The sequence below is a fragment of the Astyanax mexicanus genome, chromosome 16, assembly GCF_023375975.1.
Source record: "Astyanax mexicanus isolate ESR-SI-001 chromosome 16, AstMex3_surface, whole genome shotgun sequence".
NCBI lineage: Eukaryota > Metazoa > Chordata > Actinopteri > Characiformes > Acestrorhamphidae > Astyanax > Astyanax mexicanus.
The window spans coordinates 32,170,263-32,190,841 of record NC_064423.1 but is presented as its reverse complement, the minus strand read 5'-3'; the positions used below and the strand labels follow the sequence as shown (position 1 = coordinate 32,190,841).

The following is a 20,579-nucleotide window of genomic DNA, read 5'->3' as shown; positions in this document are numbered from 1 at the left end:
ACTTCCTGTGGCGGGAACTGTCTGGATGGTGAAAAGATATTTCAGTCTTTGAATCTTTATAATTAGTATAAAATGTTGAGGAAACATCCACAATATCCTAATTATTGATGAAACCAGTTACTATAATATATATAAGTGTATCTCACATTCGATTTTTCAAAGCAATTATATCTTTTTGAATGCAGTAAATTCTGTTTTTAGACCTTTCGTTGAAACACAGAATAATGGAAAATGTCCATTCTTTGTTTACATAGCTTCATAGAAACCGGTTAACTGATGAGTCAAATATTTTCGTACTGGTGAATTCAAGGTTTATTGTTGTTGCGTGAAGATAAAAAAAAAAAACATACTTATTGGGCCTTAGTCATGAAACCACCAAATCTAAACGTATCATTTGTTAGCTATTATTTCCATCAAGAAAGCAATCAGGCTTAATTCACACTACACACATGAAATTAATGTATGTTATGAGTTACAGTATTAGAAATGACCTTTAATAAAGCTAAAGATCATTATCCTCTTAAATTGACATACATTCTAATTGTGAGTCACTGAACTCTGCAAAAAAATATATATATATTATAAATTTAAAGCAGACCGAAGTGACTGTCCTGTCCTTCCTGTTCTACAGTCCAGTCCAAGCAAGATATAAAACTCTGGGCTAAGTCAAGACTTTGCATGTATTTTGAGTGTCTGCTGTTATTTTCCTAATGAAGTTAGCTCACATTCACTGTTTTCACAAAGTCCTGCCAAATTTGCCTAAGATGCACAGAGACTGCCTGTTTTCCAGTGTAATCTTCCCTGGAACTGAAGTTTGCTCTTCGATTCTTTCTAACATGGCTTTCTTAAGGCAGATATGTGTTTACTGCTGGATTTCAGGGGGTTTTCTGTTACTTGTTTCAGCTGAATCCTGTAATAATGATGAGGGTAACAGTGTGGATTTCAGAGGAAAGGCCAAATGCGTTCTGGGGGACGTGTGCTATGAACTCGCCGAAGAGCCGAAGACCTGGGCCCAGGCGAGAAGTGCTTGTGAGAAACGAGGAGGGTATCTTCTCACTTTGGTTGACTGTAAAGTTAAGCAGTTTTTACTGAATCTGACCAGAGAGATTGATGTAACGTCTGGAGCCTGGTGGGTCGGTGAGGGATTAATGGGACTGTATCAGAAAAATCCTGTTAATGGTGAGTAAAAGTTTTCCTCCCTTTATATTTTCTTCATCACATTTACAAATCTAATAACAATAGAAATCCAATCTAACCTACAGTTTGTACAGAACATATTATGTATCAAAATGCCTAAACACACTTGTGGACAACAAATGAATCACGGTGTTTATCAATCAGTATCTCTAACGCATAACAGGTAACAATGTACCAGTTTAAAGCGTCAAATATCTGTAAAAAAATATATATATTGATTTGCCATTGCCAAAATGATTTGAATGTATTTTAAGCTTTACCTGTTTTTTAAGATTGCTTAAATTGCCTTCAGTTAAAATTTAAAATCAATAACTGTTATTAAAGAAATATTGAAATTGCCTGTAATGTAATTGTAAGGTTACTGTGAAATAATTGTAATGCTATCATGATGTAATATGATTTTATATTTTTTGAGTAATTCAGTAGGAAATGGTGTTGTACCTCTTTTCCAAGGTTTATATCTAAAATTGGTAATAATAGATAATAACAGGATTAAAGCTTAGATTTAAAAAAAATAAAATCAAGCCACTTTCCTATAAAAAGTTTTTAAACTCTATTTAAACTTTATTTTACATCTAGTCCTTTAAATATATTTACTGTATGTCAATCAGAGCAGATTTTGAACATTACATGTTCTAAGGATATAAAAATGCTGATAATATTAACAACTTTCATTCGTATCAACAGTATTTCAGACAGTTCACTATGAACACATTAGGCATTTGTTTATTTAACACTGCAGTAATCACTGTAATGAAGTTGAATAAGATATTTGTTAAAAAAAATGAAACTTGAATGCAAATAAGTGGCCACATATTTTTCATGTTTTACCTGCATGTAACTGTGGTATCCATATTTGTTACGGTAAATACACAGGCACATACACGGATAATACTAGCGAAGAAGGGAGTGGCCCACTGTTATGCACCTATTTGCTTCTGGATCCATTCCAACTGGTGACCACACCCTACTGCGACATGACCTTGGGTTACTTGTGCACTCTAGGTAAGCACAAAAACAACCGAAAATAAATAACAAAAAACACATCTTTTTTTTATGTTGGATTCTTTGTTCTTTTTATTGTTGTTGTTTTTAAGCAATTTTGTACCCTATATCCTAGATTATGAGTTTATTATATATATTTTATAGAGATTTGTCTTATTATAATTTAGTTTTATTTCACAACACTTTGGTTGACACTTGATGTCCTTTTAAATGTGCTTTATATATGAATCTGACTTGACTTGATTCTGCTATAAATCAACATACACATGCAGTACAGTGTCAACCCTAAACTAACAAACTAACCTTTTGAGTTTATAATGCTTGTTTTTCTACTCCTACAGATTTTTATACTCAAACAAATTCTTCTGCAAATGAAAGAGTACGAAGAGAAGCAACTCAGGATCAACAAAGTAAGTCCACACAGTGTTACATATATAAGATTACAGACCATATATTTTAAATGTAGATACTGTTTTAGATATTGTTTTTATTCTTATTACTCTCTCTTTCTATTTATATGAAATGCTCTTTCTTTTGTCTACAGTAAGTGACCTCTTACAAAACATGGAAAATACAATAACAGACATATTAAATCTTCTCAAGGTCAGTGAAATTATTTTTCTATTAATTTTTTTTTTATACTTGGCTCTATATACTGTATATCGTCGCTGTCCAATAAAAGACAAGTAACTCCAATTTTGTCGATTTTTAGTTTACTACATAATTTGAACATATACTGTCTTTTATACTGTATAAGGTTTTTTTTGATGCATGGACTAATACATTTTTCCAATTTTTCCAAAAGGACCTGAAATAAACTCTTTTTCCGTTGACTTCCTTCTCCTGTAAAGTTGCTGTTTTAAAGATACTTGTTTTTCATTGGACAGCGACAATATTTCAGACAACTGCTGTTCCCTTCACTCCATATTAACCACATGCTGTATTTTGCAGATTGCAAAAAACACATTAATTTCACTGGAAACTCAACCAGTTCAGATTTCACATGATGGCAAGGTGATCTATCTTCATATTCTCTGAATCTGTTTGTTATTTTAGTGCATGCATTCTTAATAGAGATGTTTATATAGAAAAAAATATTTATGAAAGAAATGTGTAAACATACCATTCTGAAAAGTAATCAATTATCCAAGAGAAAGAGTATTTTGTGCTGAACAGAATAACAACAAACAACTTAATCTGATTACCTTTACTGCTACCACACTTCACTGTTGGGTGTAGTGTATTTAAACTGTACATATATACAGATTTTAAGATTTTGGCAATTCAAATGAATTAGAAAATACAACTACAAACGTGTGTTGTGTTTCCTGAGGAAATGGTGAAATGGTTACACAACTTAAGATGTTAGCACTTCCCGGCTATTTCTAGGATGTTGCTATTTGGTCACTAAAGTGAAACACTAGAGATTAGTTAGGTGGTTGCCATGATATACACCAAATAGGGGAAGTGAGGTTGCTGTAGTTTCCCAAATTGCTATGTAGTTTTTTTTTTTTTTAGCGGTTGTATGAGGTTGCCAGACAGTTGCTATGGTATCCCAGGTGGTTGCTTTGGGTTGCAAGGTAGTTCTTTCAAAATTGTTGCTACAGTGTTACACATTGGTTAGCTGTTATATAATATAATATGGTTGCAGTGGTATCCCACGTGATTGCTAAGTGGCTGTTAGGCAGTCACTATAAAGTTTCTTAGTGATTGCCAAGTGTTTTTTTTTTTTAATGCAGTTGCTATGGAATCCAAAATGGTTGCTAGGTAGTTGCTAAGTTGTTGTTAGAGTTTTGGACCATGGTTGCTATTGTGCTGTGCAGTGGTTGCTATGCAGTAATTGTAACTTTACAGTGAAATTGTGTGAGGAGGCATGTATGAGATGATTAATGCTTGTTATCATAATGTTGCTATGGGTTTTCAGGTGATTGCCATGGGTTGCTATGCTGTTGTCACGGTGTTGCTTAGTGGTTTGCTGTCATGTTGCTACATGGTATCCCAGATGATGATGGCTGCTATGGTGTTGATAAATAGTTGCTCTGAAGTTGATTGGTCGTTGTTAGGTGGTTGCTAGATGATAAGGGTGTGAAATAAAAAGTGTAATAGTTGTTTAATCTTGTGTTTTATGTCATTAAATTTGCATATTTTTTTAGTCTTTCTGCTCTACAACAGGGGTGTTCAAGTGTTGTTTAAAGGGGGCAGATTCCATCAAATAATATACCTTTCCAAAAATAATATTCATAAATTATTTAAAATATTGTATTCAAAACACAAAAATACCGAACTATTATTATTCATTAAAATGCTGAATTTTATTTTTAGCCCAACAACTGCAAAACGTTATAACAAAAATATATATATTAAAAAAAAGTACATTTATGCTCACATGCTTTTTTCTTTCTATTTCGACTGATAGATCCAGTACCTCAACACCCTTCTTAATGGAGTAACAGTGGCTTCTGCTCTCTGGACTAATGAGACATTGGACCTCATCGTAAACTGTACTGGTGGGATCCTCATGTACTCATTAGAGCAGTGTGATGAAGGAGGCGCTGCGGCTGAACATGTAAGCTGAGCAGTCGTGTAGCACCTGCAATGTAAAGTATTTTATCACAGCTGTATTTTCATACATTTCATACATACTGTTGCTTATCCTCATTAATGTCTTTCACACAAAACAGTTTGAGGACCTGCTTTCTATTGCTTACAAAATTTACGAGGAGATCAATCGAAAGAGGTTCAACACGGCGACTGGGACACTCATCATGGAGCTTGCAACAGGCACTCTTTACGCTAGCACGTAGGTGCTTATGTGTGTATTTCCTCTTATAATATAAAACTGTTAATTTACACTGTGATCTGATTAGTCTTGGCTAAAGAAAGTCTTGGCTAAAAACTGCTTCCCCAACTTCGCCATAAAAAGGTTTCCTTTTTTTTTCTTTTCTAATTATCCCATTTTCACCCCAATTTACACAGCCAGTTACCCAACATGCTCATTAGGACCCCCCTCTATCACTAGTGATGCTCCAACACCAGGAGGTTGAAGACTAGCACATGCCTCCTCTGATACACATGAGGTCAGCCACCATCTCTTTTTAAACTGCTGCTGATGCAGCATTACCGAGGAGCATCACAGCGCACTCTGATAAATCAGCTCACAGACGCCTTGTGCTGATCTACATCACCCTTTGGAATGATGTGGGGAGAGAGTGCCATCTACCCACCCTGAGAGAGCAAGCTTAATTGTGCTCCCTCAAGGCTCTGGTAGCTGATGTCAAGCTACATGAACAGAATTCGAACCAGCTATAACCTAATTATAGTGGCAGCGCTTAGCCCATTGAACCACCATTAGAAGCCCCTATAGGCTACTTTTGGGTAGCGAACGTCTTAGTGAGAGATCAGTGACTGCTAGAAATGCCCCTATGGCACACTTAAAGACATTATCTTATCTGATCATATATCCAGGCTGTAGCCAGCCAATAGCTGTGTATATTTCCCCAATTAACTTAGATTTTTGCTGTAATGTTAAAATCACTCATGCGTATCATCATTATATTCACACACATAAAGTTCTATTTTATTCAATATTTTGGTCAATAAGTATTATTATATATTTCACAAATATATTTCATTTGTGACTTCTGATATTTCTGTTTTCTTCGTTTGTTTTATTTTTATAGGCAGCCATCAAAACAGCTGGACCAAAAGATCATTGGGTCACAGGAGAAAGGCCCCTATTTCCAACTTCCCTCTTTTTCTGCAATGCAGTCCCAGTTGCCAAGTGAATCTGTTAATATTCAGGTTTGATGTGACATTCAACACATTTAAGAGTTTCAAAGCGCTATAAGCAAAATACCTTCATCTACACTGAGTAGACAGTGAATATTGAACATTACATTAACAATCCAGACACACAACCAGTCAAAGTTATCCAGTCAAAGGGATATTTTAGTTTCTGGGTTAGCTCTGAAAGGCTGGATTAGCTCTACAGTCTATCTGAAGGTTTATATACCAATAACCTGATCAGGGCCGTTTTAAGGCATTTGGGGGCCCCCAAGAGAAATGGAGTCCCCCCCCACCGACACCCCTAAACCACAGCAAAAAACCCTCCCAAAGCCTACAGTTACACAGAATTCCAATGACAGTGATATTGTACTTCCCTGTATTGTCTTTTACAGAATTTAAAGCTCACACATTTTATCATTGCATTCAGTTCATAACCAGTTCTGACCCCTACCCTAGGCAATTGATTGGTTTGCTTGCATTGTTGCATTTGGCCTGAAATTGGCTGTAGCTTCTGTCAACTCGAAGTTGACTAGATACAACTTCCTTCAACATAAGCTAATTTCAGGAAAACTCTTTGTTGGGATGCACACCTCCAGAATAACCAGAAACAGTCAACCAGTCAATAAGATTTGATCCCTCGACCTTTCAGTTACTCGGTTACCACTACAACCTCCAGGATCCATCTGTGACATTATAAGTTCATGTCCTACTGACAAAGTAGGTGTACCTTTGTGCTCGTAGCCCCTAAGAACCTGTAAAATGTGGTTCCACATTCCGGTACTGACTGTCTATTCCTCGTTTTGTACCTTTTAGTACGTAGAAGGTCATGGGTTCAAATTCCAGGAGTTGGCAGTAGACAGTCTGTTCCTGTATCTCTTCTAGTTGTGCCTCCCAACAACTGAAAAGTCATGTCTTCAGATGTTACTAGTTGATTAGGTACAACTTAATTTTAGCAGATCTATAAGAATATGTAGTCAATCCTGGGATTTGAACCAATACCAATCAGTCATTTTGTGGATATAAACCAACAAGATCTTTCAGGTCTTGGGTGGGTCTATAACTTGTCCAGTCCACTTAGAGGTTACAGAGCAGAGTAGCCTTCCAGTTATGGAGAAAACCCTGTAACTAGAGGCTCATGGGTTCATATCCCACAGACAGGGTGAGTTTTTCTTAGTGGTGGTGTACACAAATATTTGCACATATAATGGGCATATTGTGCTTACAAAGAGATGTTTTTGATAAAATGTCTGTGCATCCAAGGATGTGAACAAGATATGATATAATGTAATGGGATGACCTATACTGTAGTTTGTGTGTAATTTGTTTTGCAGTCATTAACAGGTCTCTCTACATCTCTTAGATGTTTGATTATAAGCTGAATCCACTGAGTGAAGAATCGAATGAAACCATCACTGGAAATGTTTGCAGTTTATCACTGAAAAATGAGACCTCTGAGATTAAGCTCAGTAATCTCACAGAGTTAATTGAGGTATGGTTTGGTGATACCTCTGCCAATGATTGTTCACTTTTAATAATGTGATGATGCATTGTGATAAAAACAGATCTTATTCCTCCTCTCTCTCTTTCTCTGCAGATATTTCTGCCTCGTGCTGAAGCTGTAGATCCCGCAGCTGTAGATTTGTCCTTGACACAAGGGTTTTCTGTCATCACGTCCTTCAACATCTCTGATATGAACTCGACTGTCATCGTGTCTGCCAGGCCTGACCAGAATGTGTCCCTTCGGCTGCTCCTGTCTCAGACTTACCAGACCAACATCAGCAGTGCTCATCGGAAGACCATTATCTCTGTCAAAGGTAAACACCTTCACTTTGTGCAGACATGCTAATGGTCTGAGCAACAGCCAATAAGATTGTCAGTGGTGGAAGAAGTCCACAAACTATGTTAAAATAAAAAAGAGTTAAAATAGAGATCAGGTAAAATATTCCTCCAGTAGAAGTAGGAGTTCTTTATTTAGACCTCCTCTTGAGTGAAAAAGTATTTTACTTTAAACGTCAAATGATCCCTTTGGGAGTGATTTGACACCAGTCTTTTAATTAATTGTCATTGTTTAATCTGATACTCGTGTCTATTAAAAACACAAAGAGCACAAAACACTGAAAACAAACAATTGCCGTTAGTGAGAAGCAAGTGGCTGTAAAATAGCTTTTGTGAACAAAGCTTTGTCTGAAAGCTCAAGTTCAAGACATGTTCAAATCAAAGTGTACAATGCACCCTGATTAGTGGACTTTCTTCACACTGTTTTCTATTATATAAGGTTACATATTTTTGTAGGAATTACTGATTTTGAATAAAAGTAAGTATTTGGTGATAAAATGTAGTTTAATAAAAGAAAGTTAAAATAAAAGTCACCCAAAATGACTTAAAATAAAAACAAAAGTTTAAAAAAAGCAATATTGCTGAGTTGGGAGGGGCCAAAATATTCTAATGAATGATATTAGTGTTCTGTTATTAAAACCATCCCTGCAGTGTCTAATATATTAATTCTAAAAACTGGTAGAATGGTTTGGTAGGTTTGTTGCATGTAATTGCTCTTTACATTTTGACAGTAAATCCACAATCCACAAATCCGTTTGACAAAGCAATTTATTTACTTTTACCTTCATTAAAATGACTCTTCAATACACCCTGTTAAATTACACATTCTGACCAGAGAGGTCTCTAAATCCCCAAATGCCCGTTATGGACTGTAACTTAAAATACAGTAACTAATAATAGGATTTAGTTTTACCTTTGATTGTGTGTCACATTCAGTTTTTAATGTTTCCCTTTTTACTTCTTTACTATTTATTTGTTCCTGTAAAATAGACGATTATCGCTGGCTGATCCATCCTGATATGATGACTGGAAGTAACGGAACCTGGCATGTGAACATAACACCAATCAACTACACATCCAGCCTACCGCTCAAAGTCTCTGTTACCGTTCTCAACTTTAAATGTGTGTTTTGGGACACAGACCGAAAAGAATGGAGCATAACTGGTTGCTGGGTAAGTATTCATTTATTATTGTTCCACGGTTTACAGCAGTTGTTCCTAAAAGCTATTGAGTTGAATGAGCTGGAAATCCCTGGTTGTCCTAGCTGTCCATATTTTACAGAATACTGTAATTACTGTTATGCTTCTTTATGATCGAGAATGTTTTTACATGGCGATACAAGTTTTTTTTTTCAATAGATCAACAATATGTTCACCTGTATGTACAGTATCTTCTGCCACATAGACTGACATATGTTTTGAGCTTTATCTACATTCAAAGCAATGGCAAACTATTAACCCTTAGATGTCCACCTAATATAACTACCATAATAATGTCTAAATATTTAATAATTACTGCTAAGGTATTACACAGTAACATAATACATTCAATTAACATTTTAAATTGTCTACACTACATTAATATGTTTAAAAAGTTTAAAATGTGAATATAAACATTTAGAATATTATGAATGTAAGAGAAATGTGTAAAAGTCTCCAATCATATCACTGAATTATTGCGTTTTTGTAATAGAGTTATATTTTGCCATCAGCATTCAGAGCCCAAGAGCCCATCTAATTATAAAGCTGGTTGGCACATGCATATGTGGCATATATGTTGGTTAATATATGAGAGCTGGGGTTCAGCACTTTCCTGTAAGGGCATTGATTATGTATTTGTTAAGTTAAAAAAGAAATGGCAATAAGTGAACCCATGTCCAAAATTGGTTGAAAAGTGTGGCAGAAAACCAGAAATTACTGTAAACATAGACAAAAAAACTACTGTAAACATAGACATAAATACAGACTTGAATTTATTCATATATTATTTAATAAATGTGCATGTAAAAAAAAAACTATTATAATGATTTCAATCTTTTATTCATTAGTGTTGTTACGACCCGGTCTAGGGTCAGGCCGTAACAGAAAATGAGAGTGGGCTCTCTCCCCAGACCCTCTGCCAGACCAAACACCAGACACCGAAAATTAATTAAAACAGGATGAATTTATTGATAAAATTAAGGGAATATGACTTCAGGAGTGAGCATAGGCCTTTTATAGAGTGCGCCCCTGGTTGCCAATCATGGTCCTACAACCAAAAACTAAACACAAACAGCACAGAGGGCACACAAAATAAAACCAATACGACCAGGGGTCGTAACAGTGTATATCTTGTATATACTCAAAAATATCACTATATGAACTATATTAAGATAAAGTATCCTAACAACTTTTAGCATTATTTACCACAATGCAGTTCTGTCAAGCACACTTAGTAACCTACATGTCTCTTGTTTTTTTTTTGTTTTATTTCTGTGTATCTTCTTATATCTGTATGTATGTGTTTACTTTAATCTGCAGGTCGGCCCCAAAACAATTCCCAACATGACGCACTGCATGTGTAACCACAACACATTTTTCGGGAGCTCCTTCTTCGTGATGCCCAATCACGTTGACCTGTCTAAAACAGCAGCCCTCTTCGCCACTGTGAAAGAAAACTACATCGTTGTTGTCGTGCTTAGTGCTTTCTTTTTTCTGTATCTAATCATCGCCATGTGGGCGTGGTACGCTGACCGGAGAGCCCTGAGAACGGTACTGAGCCCCAGCACACCTTCTATACATCCCTCCATACCTCCATTCATCCAGATCACACACCTACTGACCACACTGAGACAAATGAGAACATTTTTTCTATGTTTTGCAGCGGAAGATGACCCTGCTAGAAGACAACCATCCATGTTCTCACTATAACTACCTGCTGAACATACAGACAGGGCATCGCAATGGGTCTGGCACCTCGGCCAAGGTGAGAGAGAGAGCGAGAGGTCTTTCATAAGACAAATAATTTTTTTTTATATATATTTGTAAGTCAAATAATAAAAATTGCCTGTGCAGATGTTTGGGCACCGAACACATTTTTTTAAGGCTAAGATCAGCAAATCAGGCCTGAGGCATCTTTTAAAAATAAATAAAAGTAAATAAAATAAAGTTACAAAAAAGGACAAAGCAAATCACATCAAGAGTAAATGCTTGATTAAAGAAAAAAGGAACAACATTACAATGTAAAGAACATCTTGCCAACTGTGAATCAGGGAGGTGGTTGTGTAATGGATGTCATTAGACTGGTTTTAGCAGGGCCCAAAACATGTAGCCCATGAAAAATAATATGATATTATTTTAACTTTTATGTCTGTGACTGTGTTTAAAAATCTTTTAAAATGGAACATAAAAATGTTTAGATGTTGAATATGATGTTAAAAAGATTAAAATGTTTTTGATTGGCTGAAGATAGCTGTCAATTATTGTAAGGCTTTTATTCACCAGTATATCACCTTTAACAAGATGTAAAAAGTATTGACATTCATTACTTAGGTAGACGTATAGATACTAGGGTTTAAAATACTTCTGTAGAAGTTGAAGTATCAACTCAAACTTAAAGTAAGTTTAAAAGTACTTAACCCCTTAACATGCCTTGTCCCATATACAGGCTACAGGTGTAGGTGATACAAAACCCTTTGTTCTGCAATAAAATAGCTTATTTACATTCAGAAAATTTGAGGGCTTTAAAATTTCCTACAGAATGTTTTCTCTCTACTTCTCTTAATAATTTCAGAACAGTAACAGGAATCAACCTAAATTCTGCATGTTTTAAAATAGACGTAAAAACTAGCCAAACTTAATGAAAGTAAAGGTTAAGAGGACATAAACGGTTTGATTTGTATTAAGGAAAATATTAATTTTAAAATAAAGTTTAGGAAACAGCCAATTTTATTCATCATATTTTGACAGTTGCAGATTTACTTTTTTATATATATATTTTCTATTACAATTACAATCATGATTTCATTTTAACTTTCCTTATTAAACATGAAAGCTTTTTATATGTAATGCTTGAATAGAAATCCTCAAGATTGAGTGGTGCAATGTCAGGCAGACAGTTGACAAAAATCCTGGCCTGTTAAGGGGTTAAAGCATAAAAGTATGTAAGTCATGTAATGGGGGAACAATGCTATTAAGGACAAACGCTTAAGAGGTTCCCTATCTTAGCTGCAGATATGCTCATTGAAAATGAATGCATTTTAGTAGAGTTTAAATATATTAAAGAAGCTTAGGTGGACTGGAGTTTGTCTGGAGTTCTCTTGAGTCTCTGCACGGATCATCTTCATACTAGACTACATACGTCTGCTATGTTCTTGCTGGAGTGTGGGCGGGGCGGGACATGTGCAGGTGTGATGGATCACAGTATAAACCAATAGGCTGTCGAAATGGTATATGTTTATTCCTTCTCTACTTCACAATCAGATTCACTCTATCTGGATGAAGAGATTTATCTGTTTTATCGCTGAAATTAAATATGAGTAATAAGGCTATTTTTTAAAAGTTAGATAATTGTGTGAAAATGTAAGAAATGGAAGTTAAAAGTCTGATGAACAATAATTACTCCAGTAAAGTATAGATAACCAACATTTCTACTTTATTTGTACTGTTGATTGGAGCTGTGTCTGCGGGGATGGGGTAGAAAGAGAGCTGCTTCATATTGAATTGTATCTGTGTTTAATAGGTAATGATGACCCTGGAGGGCACTGAAGGGGAGAGTCAGGCCTATTACCTGTCTGACCCAGACAAGCCAGTGTTTGAACGAGGAGGGGTCGACATGTTCGTGCTCAGCACGCCGTTCTGTCTGGGAGAGCTCCAGAACATCAAACTCTGGCACGACAACTCCGGAGGGCACCCTGACTGGTCAACAGGCGTTCCAATATCCCTCTCTTTGCATAGGCTTTGAATACATTTTCACATTACGCCCAGATTAGAAGGTTGTCCTGACCTTGTCAGGTGAAAGCCTGTGGTGAAAGTGGTTTACCTCAGAGCTCTTTAATGGCTCTTGGAAGAAATGTGGAGCTGATATTATCACCCAATTCCACTTCCTCTTCAGAAAAGCCTATTCAATTTAGCAGCCCCTCTCTTAACATCATATTTTACCATTCTTTATCTTCTCCTCCGCTCTAGATACATGCTCGCTCTTGTATTTTTGGAGCTTAGTCATAATTAAATGTCTGAAACATGGTATAAAGTTACTAATAATGGAAGCTGTGCCAAATGAGGTCCATTAAATAAAAGCATATTGTGTTCCGCCAGGTACTTAAACAGAGTCACGATTCAGGATCTGCAGAATCGGAAGGTCTGGCAGTTCTTTTGTTCCACCTGGCTGAAACCAAAAGGCGACAGCACCTGTAAAGTTACCTTCAATCCAGCAAAGAAGAACGAGATCGCCAGTTTTGGGTAATAAACTGATGGTTTAGTCATAAATCAATTTTTAATTCACCTCAAATGAGTTACAAAGTTAATGTACACTATCATCCAAATCAATATTTAAACAATTTACATCCCATAATTTAGAGTATATTAAGAATCAGAACACAAAGAAATGACAATTTAAATGTCCTAAATGTATGTGTTGCTAAATGTTGCAATAGATTGGTTTTTAACCTAAAAGCCCCCCAGCAATCCTTCAATATGTATAAAACTATTTAGATATATCTCAATTTTAGATGTGACAGATATTATGTTAATGTTTCATAAAAATAAAATATTCATATTTAGGTAGTGTTCATTGATTGGTCTAGCAGAGTATAGTCACAAAACCAACAAAGCTACCTGGTGGATTAGCAAGATTGTTGTTTATTATAGAGTTTACTTTGCCACAAATTATAAAAGGTTTATGTAATGTGGGTTGGTTGATGGGAACATATGTAACTGAATTTTTTCAACAATTGAACATTGTTGTTTAATTCTATAAAATACAGACAACATTTCTCCCAAATTCCAAATACAAAAAGTAATTTAGAGCATTTGTTTGCAGAAAATGAGAAATGGCTGAAATATAAAAAATGATGCAGAGCTTTTTAGACATCAAATAATGCAAAGAAAACAAGTTCATATTCATGAAGTTTTAAGTTCATGAATCAATATTTGGTGGAATAACCCTGTTTTTTAATCACAGTTTTCATGTATCTTGGCATGTTCTTCTCCACCAGTCTTACACACTGCTTTTGGATAACTTTATTCCACTCCTGGTGCAAAAATTCAAGCAGTTCAGTTTGGTTTGATGGCTTGTGTTCATCCATCTTCCTCTTGATTATTATATTAAATTCCAGAGGTCTTAAATTTGGTAAAATCAAAGAAACTCATCATTTTTAAGTGGTTTCTTATTTTTTCCAGAGCTATATACATATATATCTTAGAGATTTTATTATGATTATGATGATAAACAGATTTTAATGATTTCACACCCCTGTTTTCCTCAGCAATATTTTCCAATCTCGGACGTCCACTGGGTTCCGGGATGAGCACATTTGGATGTCGATTGTGGACCCGCCGCGGCACAGCCCTTTCACCCGCTTGCAGAGAGTGTCCTGCTGCATGTCTCTGCTGCTGTGCACCATGGCCATCAACATCATGTTCTGGAACATTCCCACTAACGAGGAATCTCCCGTCATCATTAAGATAGGTCAGAGAGCTTCTCTTCAGCAGTCCACAAAATAGCAACTTCCAGGCCTGGGTAGGTTTTGGAAAAATAAAAATACCCAGAAGGTTTTGGAACAGTCATGGACATTTGGTCTACAAATCTTTCTGTTCCAGTTTATTGATGAAGAAAATCTATTTTGAGCTAACAAATGCATCAGCTCAGAGATAATTCCGTAATTTAGCCCTACATAATGGAGCTCTCAGGATCTGACACACATTTTATTATTAAAGATTTGGTGTCAACATTTTAACTGATTGATTTTAAACCTACTGTAATCAATTTTAATTAAATTAATCAAATTCAAATTTAAAATAAAATTTAATTATATTTTTAGTAGTTTTTTTTTTGGTTTTATTGTCCATGTCTGCACTGATATTTTAAAATCACATGGTCAAGAAAATTAGCATTGAAGGCATGGAAAAGTAATTAAAAAATCATGGAAATATATTGAAAGAATCACTTATTATAATCGTATTTTTTGTTTAATATTTCAGTTATTTTGGGGACAGTAGACAAATCACTTAATTGTTAAAAAATATATTATACAAAAATGAAACATTTTAGAAGTATTCATTTATTGTAACATAAAAGTTAATTTAAATGAGAATAGAGATAGATAACTTTTTTTAGGCATTTTCATCTTCTTTTTATTTCCTTTTTTACAATTTTCTGTCTTATTTATTTTTATTAATATATATATATATATATATATATATATATATATATATATATATATATATATATATATATATATATATATATATATTTAACATTATAATATGATTAAATAACAATTACTGACTACACTGTAAGTCTGTGCATGTGAATCAACCTTTCAACTTTAGTAAAACTTCATTAATTAGCATCCTATAGTAAAACAGCTAACTCTTTAACCCTTGTGTTCGGGTCTGTGGGACCCGTTTTCATTTTTCATCAAATGATACTAAAAATATATATATATTTTTTAACTCAAACTCATTGGCATTGGCTCATTTTTTGTGAAAAACATATATCAAAACACATTTTCGATAAACACACACTGTACACCCCCCCACCCCTACACATTTATATTACATACAGTATGTTTGGCCAAGGGCTAATAAACATTGCTTCAGTTGTAAATTTGAAACTAAACAAATTTTCTACTCATATCTTGAGTTTAATTCATTTTCCATTACATTTTAATAAAAAACTAACAAAAAAGAGTAGCATTTTTTGAAAGAAATGTAACATAAGAAAGGTAAAGGGCAAATATTAACCATGTAAGCTGTTTATATTGCTTGCAATTTAGGTGAAGCAAGCATGTGTAAAGCATTTTAATGTAGAATTGCTTAATTTTGCTGAATTAAATACAAGTAACAAAGTAAGCGAGTAACAAAAATATGAACACCACACAAGGGTTAAACACATAAGCATGAATGATGAGTGTCTGTCTGATCACCTGACGCCCCTGTCCCGTTTATCCCGCAGGGTCTTTTTCCCTCACATGGCAGCAGATCATGGTTGCGGTGGAGAGTGCTCTGCTCATGTTCCCTATCAACATCCTCATCGTCACCATCTTCCGCAACATCAAGCCTCGCATTCCCCCCCTCCCGGAGAAGTCCACGACTAACGGCAGCAGCAAACCCCCCGCTGTATCCATGCAGACTATTCTCAAGGTCCTCCACATGTCTGAGTCACTCTCTGTTTTGCTGTATTAAGTGTAAAAGGTGTAAAGTGCTGATAGGACCTTGAGCACTGTATAGTGATGTGACTCTTACAGAAGGCAGTTTTAAAAGCAGTGAAAGCCTTCACATTAAGGTTTTAACACCGAGCTCTTATATAAGGTTTTATATCCTCCTTCTTTTAGGACACACAAGACATGATGAATCTGCTCAGCAAAAGCCCGAAATGTCGAGCGGTGATAACCCATCTGAAGCTGGAGTCAAGCACAGATCTGTTCTACGCTTTAAATCAAGTGCATGATGTCATTCAGATTATGCAAGGTTGCTCTTTCACTCACACTGCTATTTTTAGTCTGTTTATGCACTTATATTTAATTATATACATATATGAAGGTCAACAATAATAATGATTTGGGATTAACACCACATTTCTCACCAGAATATTTTTAAACTAAAGGAGTATTGATGTAGATTATATGGGTTTGTAGCTGTTTAAAGGGTTTATATGATGGAAATTCTGAATTAATGGCTAAAAGCATTATGTATGTATTAATTTAATCTGAATATCATTCGCTCCCCCACCCACCCACCCACTTCATACAGTCAAAACATGGACCCTAATGTGTAAAAGCAGCTCTTATTAAATTCATATTAATCGTGATATATTTCTTCTTCAGTAAAGTGAAGAACTTCATATTTGTACTTTATTACTTGTCTCCTCTGTTCCTCATTTGTTTTTTTCCTCCAAAGTCGAGGGTTTTAAAAAGAGTTTATACTGCATTTGTTGATGTAAGTGTCTCTACTGTCCAGGGAAGGCTCTCTACTAAATTTTGGAACATTGCAAAGCACAGTTAAGCGAAGTTTAAGGGTTAACTCTATCTAGCACTCAGTGCTATATCTTTATAACTAAGGCTGTATCTCTGAAAACATTTTGTACTTTGAGAGCTGTAAAATTGACTGTGGAGGAAGGGAAGAAGGCAGGTAGGCGTTCTTTGCTGCAGTGCTGTTAGCCAATCAGAGAAGATATATTTGCATCTATGAATATTCATGAGCAGGAGCCGAAAACCTGTCTTTCTTCAGAGACCTCAAATTCAGTTAAACAGAAACATCAGAGGATTTTTTTCTTCACAAAAAAACAGCTCACATTGCATTTATACATACTAGAGACCACAACTAGACATTTTTCAATAAATATAAAAAAAATCATTTAAAATTATAAGTTACAAACATATCAAATATGGGTCCAAATATGACTATCTATATAATAGGGTTGGAAAACTGTTTTTCTCTAAATGCAGTTTTCTTTTACGATGGTTTTGTATGGTTATATTGCTCTTTTGTCTGCATTTCTAAACGATTACTAGAAACCATAATACATAAGACAAAAGAACATAAAAGAAGGTCTCTCTCTCTCTCGCTTTTTCATGTCCACTCAGGAGAGAGTGAAGGTGACCAGCACTGGGTCCACTGCAGCCGTTTCATCTTTTACTCCATGTGCCATCTGTCTCTGTTGCTGGAGAACGTAGCAGAGAAAGCTTTCCCCAGCCCTGAGGAGCTCCAGCAGGCCGTAAACACGGTGCACCTGTTGCTGAAGAAGGCTGAGATGGTGTTCACCAGCCACTCTGTGCAAAGGTCAGAATTCTTAATTTATCCAATTATTTTTTCTAAATGTAAACAAATTAGTCCTGCTGGAGTTATTATTTAAATGTAATGACAAATGTAAAAAAAAAAAAAAAAAACATGTGCAGACTGATGAATGTATGTAAGCATGGTCAGCGCAACATCTCTCAATAGTGAAGCCACTGCAGGTCTAGCACCTCTGCTGGCTGGATGCAGTGTGATGTGTAACTCTGTCCATCCCTATGTGTTTCACATATCCCAACAATTCCAACTATGAAAAATTCTTAAGCATTTGTTAAAAACTTACAATTCTCTGCCCATCTTTGCTCCTCCAAGCCTTTTGTGGATACTGTTGTACCATTTTTACTAGTACTAGTAATAGTAATACACCTACAGTAATCACAAATCTACCAATTTGTACCCGATTTTTTTTTGTTACAAATGGCAGAGATGTAGTAATGATTCAAGACACTGTCACACATTACAAATAGCTGCTTTCATACTGAAATACTTTGTATTATGCACTTTATCAAAGACAGACATATGGTATGGCATTTTAATAATTATTATTATTACGTGTTTTTTTTTATTATTATTATTCCTGGGACAACTGTACCTCTAATGTAATTATTACCCATGTAATTACCAGTAGGGAACCCCCAGAAAATATCTTAAAATATCTTTAATGATTAAGTATTAAAAACTGTTTCTGTAAATTGTAGTCATTAAACTCTGCATTGACTTATCTTACTAATCTTATTAGTCTTGTCAGGTGCAGATATACACAGTTTACAGTAAAGCTATGAGGTGAAAATAGCTAAATAGATATTATATTTATAGTGCAATAGTAAATCTAAATTATTTTACTTTAAAGTTTTTTACTGATTTTTCTCAAAGATTTAAATGATTTATGCAACATATGCTCAAATAATGCTAGATTATATTATTAGCAATACAGTAATGAATTAATGATGCTACCTTCCAAAATAAGACCACTGATCTATTCCTTCTCCTCACTGCTTTTCAGTATGTCCATTAACTTTCCACCATTCTTCTCTCTCTCAGCACCGTGTCTGTCCCTGCCAAGCAGAAAAACACAGGCTGCAAGCTGCCCTGGTGGTTCGTTTTCGTCGCATGGGCTCTTCTCCTGGGCATAAGTGGTGTCTCGACCTTTTTTACCCTGCTCTACGGCTTTCAGTACGGGAAAGAGTCCTCCATTCGGTGGTTCATCACCCTCACGCTGTCTCTCTTCCAGAGTATTTTCATCATCCAGCCGATGAAGGTGCGTATGAAAGACATTTTTCAGATTCAATCACTGCTGGAGTCATAAAGTCATCGCTCTGATGTAATTCCTGGATGTGTATTGAAACGGCAGGTCGTAGGTCTGGCCATCTTCTTCGCGCTCATCCTGAGGCCGGTACGTGTGGAGGAGAGGGAGGAGGTGACCATATTACTGCAAGGTAGGAACAGGAGCGCAATAATGTGTTCTACAGTGATCAATACGTCAAGAGCTGAATACACTGGATAACATGCAATTTTAATTGAAGCCTCAAGCTGAAACAAACTGCTTTACTTCTTTCTGCATTAAATATTAACAGTGTCAGATCTGGCCTCGGGCCAGAGTATTAGATTACACTGGTGTTTCCTTAAATTTACAAGCAGTACTACAACTACTATATGTAGTCAATCAGCAAAGACAAGCTTGGTTTTCGCTTTTTGCTTCTTCACTTTTGGTCAGCCCGATTTCTGATCACCTGATCAAAGCTTATACCTTCCAGTTACCATTTTTTAGTTTGTAAATATGCACAATTTAGAAAAAACTAATATACATAATTTTTCAGAGCAATGAAAATGTAAATATTTTATTCAAAATTTAATCTAAAAAAACATTTTCACATTCATTTTCCTTGTAGAATTTTGTTAAAATAAGTAATTTATCAAAAAAAGCTAGGGCGCCGAGTGGTCCAGCGGTCTGATGCTTTGCCACTAGAAAAAGGGAGGTCGCAGGTTTGAATCCTAGTCATGCAGCTTTGCCATGTGCTGCCGGGCGAGTATTTTACTGCAGTGGCTCCAGTCCAAATTTAAAGAAGCATTTTTTGGACACTGAGTGTGTTTTTGCTGAGACTGACTAAACTTACAGTGAATTTTGACTGTGTTGGTTTTTAAAATGTTTCCAAATGTTGTCATAATGTTGTCAGCACCCTCTCTTATTACATTATATAATAATTTTTTTTTAGAACAACGAGAAAAATGTGAGACCTACTGTGGACGAAAACTGTATTGATGCATTCCGACTGAAGAACACTGAAAGCACCAAGATGAAGACCTTCCTTAATCACATAAAACAAACATAACTAAAACCCTACGTTTTTCATTCTAGTAGTGTATATTATTAGTGTATATGATTTACATTGCAATGTGGGTGGAAATCACATCTTTTGTCATGGTAAACATGTGCTATTTGTTTTTATTTCCTTTTACTGTATAGATATACTGAGAGACAGGGCCGCCGCTCTGCATACGCAGACAACGCAGCCAGCGTTAGGCCTCAACCATTTTGCAGTTGCAGGGAGCCAAACTGACTGAGAATGAAATGTGTTGAAATTATGACATTATTAAATTTAAAACCCAATGTGAATTATTTATGATACGCTCATCTTTTTTGTCTTTAAACATTGCATGGGGCACCTACTCCACTACTTAAAAGCGGCACGTTATTATTTTTGTGCATAATATAATGCCCCCACCCCTATTGCCTGAAATGGCACGGCTCGGTTTGCTCTGTTG

General features: G+C 35.5%; 1 protein-coding gene across 1 annotated transcript; it reads left to right on the top strand.

The window, feature by feature from the left end:
* The first annotated feature begins 202 nt into the window (after positions 1-202).
* Positions 203-20,164, top strand: LOC103028892 (polycystic kidney disease protein 1-like 2). The gene is made up of 22 exons (XM_015600912.3): positions 203-1,179; positions 2,074-2,202; positions 2,544-2,612; positions 2,747-2,805; positions 3,154-3,216; positions 4,619-4,768; positions 4,884-5,002; positions 5,883-6,003; positions 7,349-7,477; positions 7,583-7,802; positions 8,815-8,996; positions 10,344-10,574; positions 10,687-10,788; positions 12,544-12,722; positions 13,119-13,262; positions 14,288-14,490; positions 15,979-16,166; positions 16,358-16,493; positions 17,609-17,804; positions 18,858-19,074; positions 19,168-19,252; positions 20,030-20,164. The coding sequence occupies exons 1-22, from the start codon at positions 711-713 to the stop codon at positions 20,074-20,076; spliced, it is 3,438 nt and encodes a 1,145-aa protein (XP_015456398.3). The 5' UTR covers positions 203-710; the 3' UTR covers positions 20,077-20,164.
* Positions 20,165-20,579: the final 415 nt, after the last annotated feature.

Coding starts and splice junctions, on each gene's coding strand:
- LOC103028892 (XM_015600912.3), top strand. CDS start 711: ATGAAGTTAGCTCACATTCACTGTTTTCACAAAGTCCTGCCAAATTTG. Junction 10,575..10,686: donor ACCGGAGAGCCCTGAGAACG/GTACTGAGCCCC, acceptor TATGTTTTGCAG/CGGAAGATGACCCTGCTAGA. Junction 16,494..17,608: donor TGTCATTCAGATTATGCAAG/GTTGCTCTTTCA, acceptor ATGTCCACTCAG/GAGAGAGTGAAGGTGACCAG.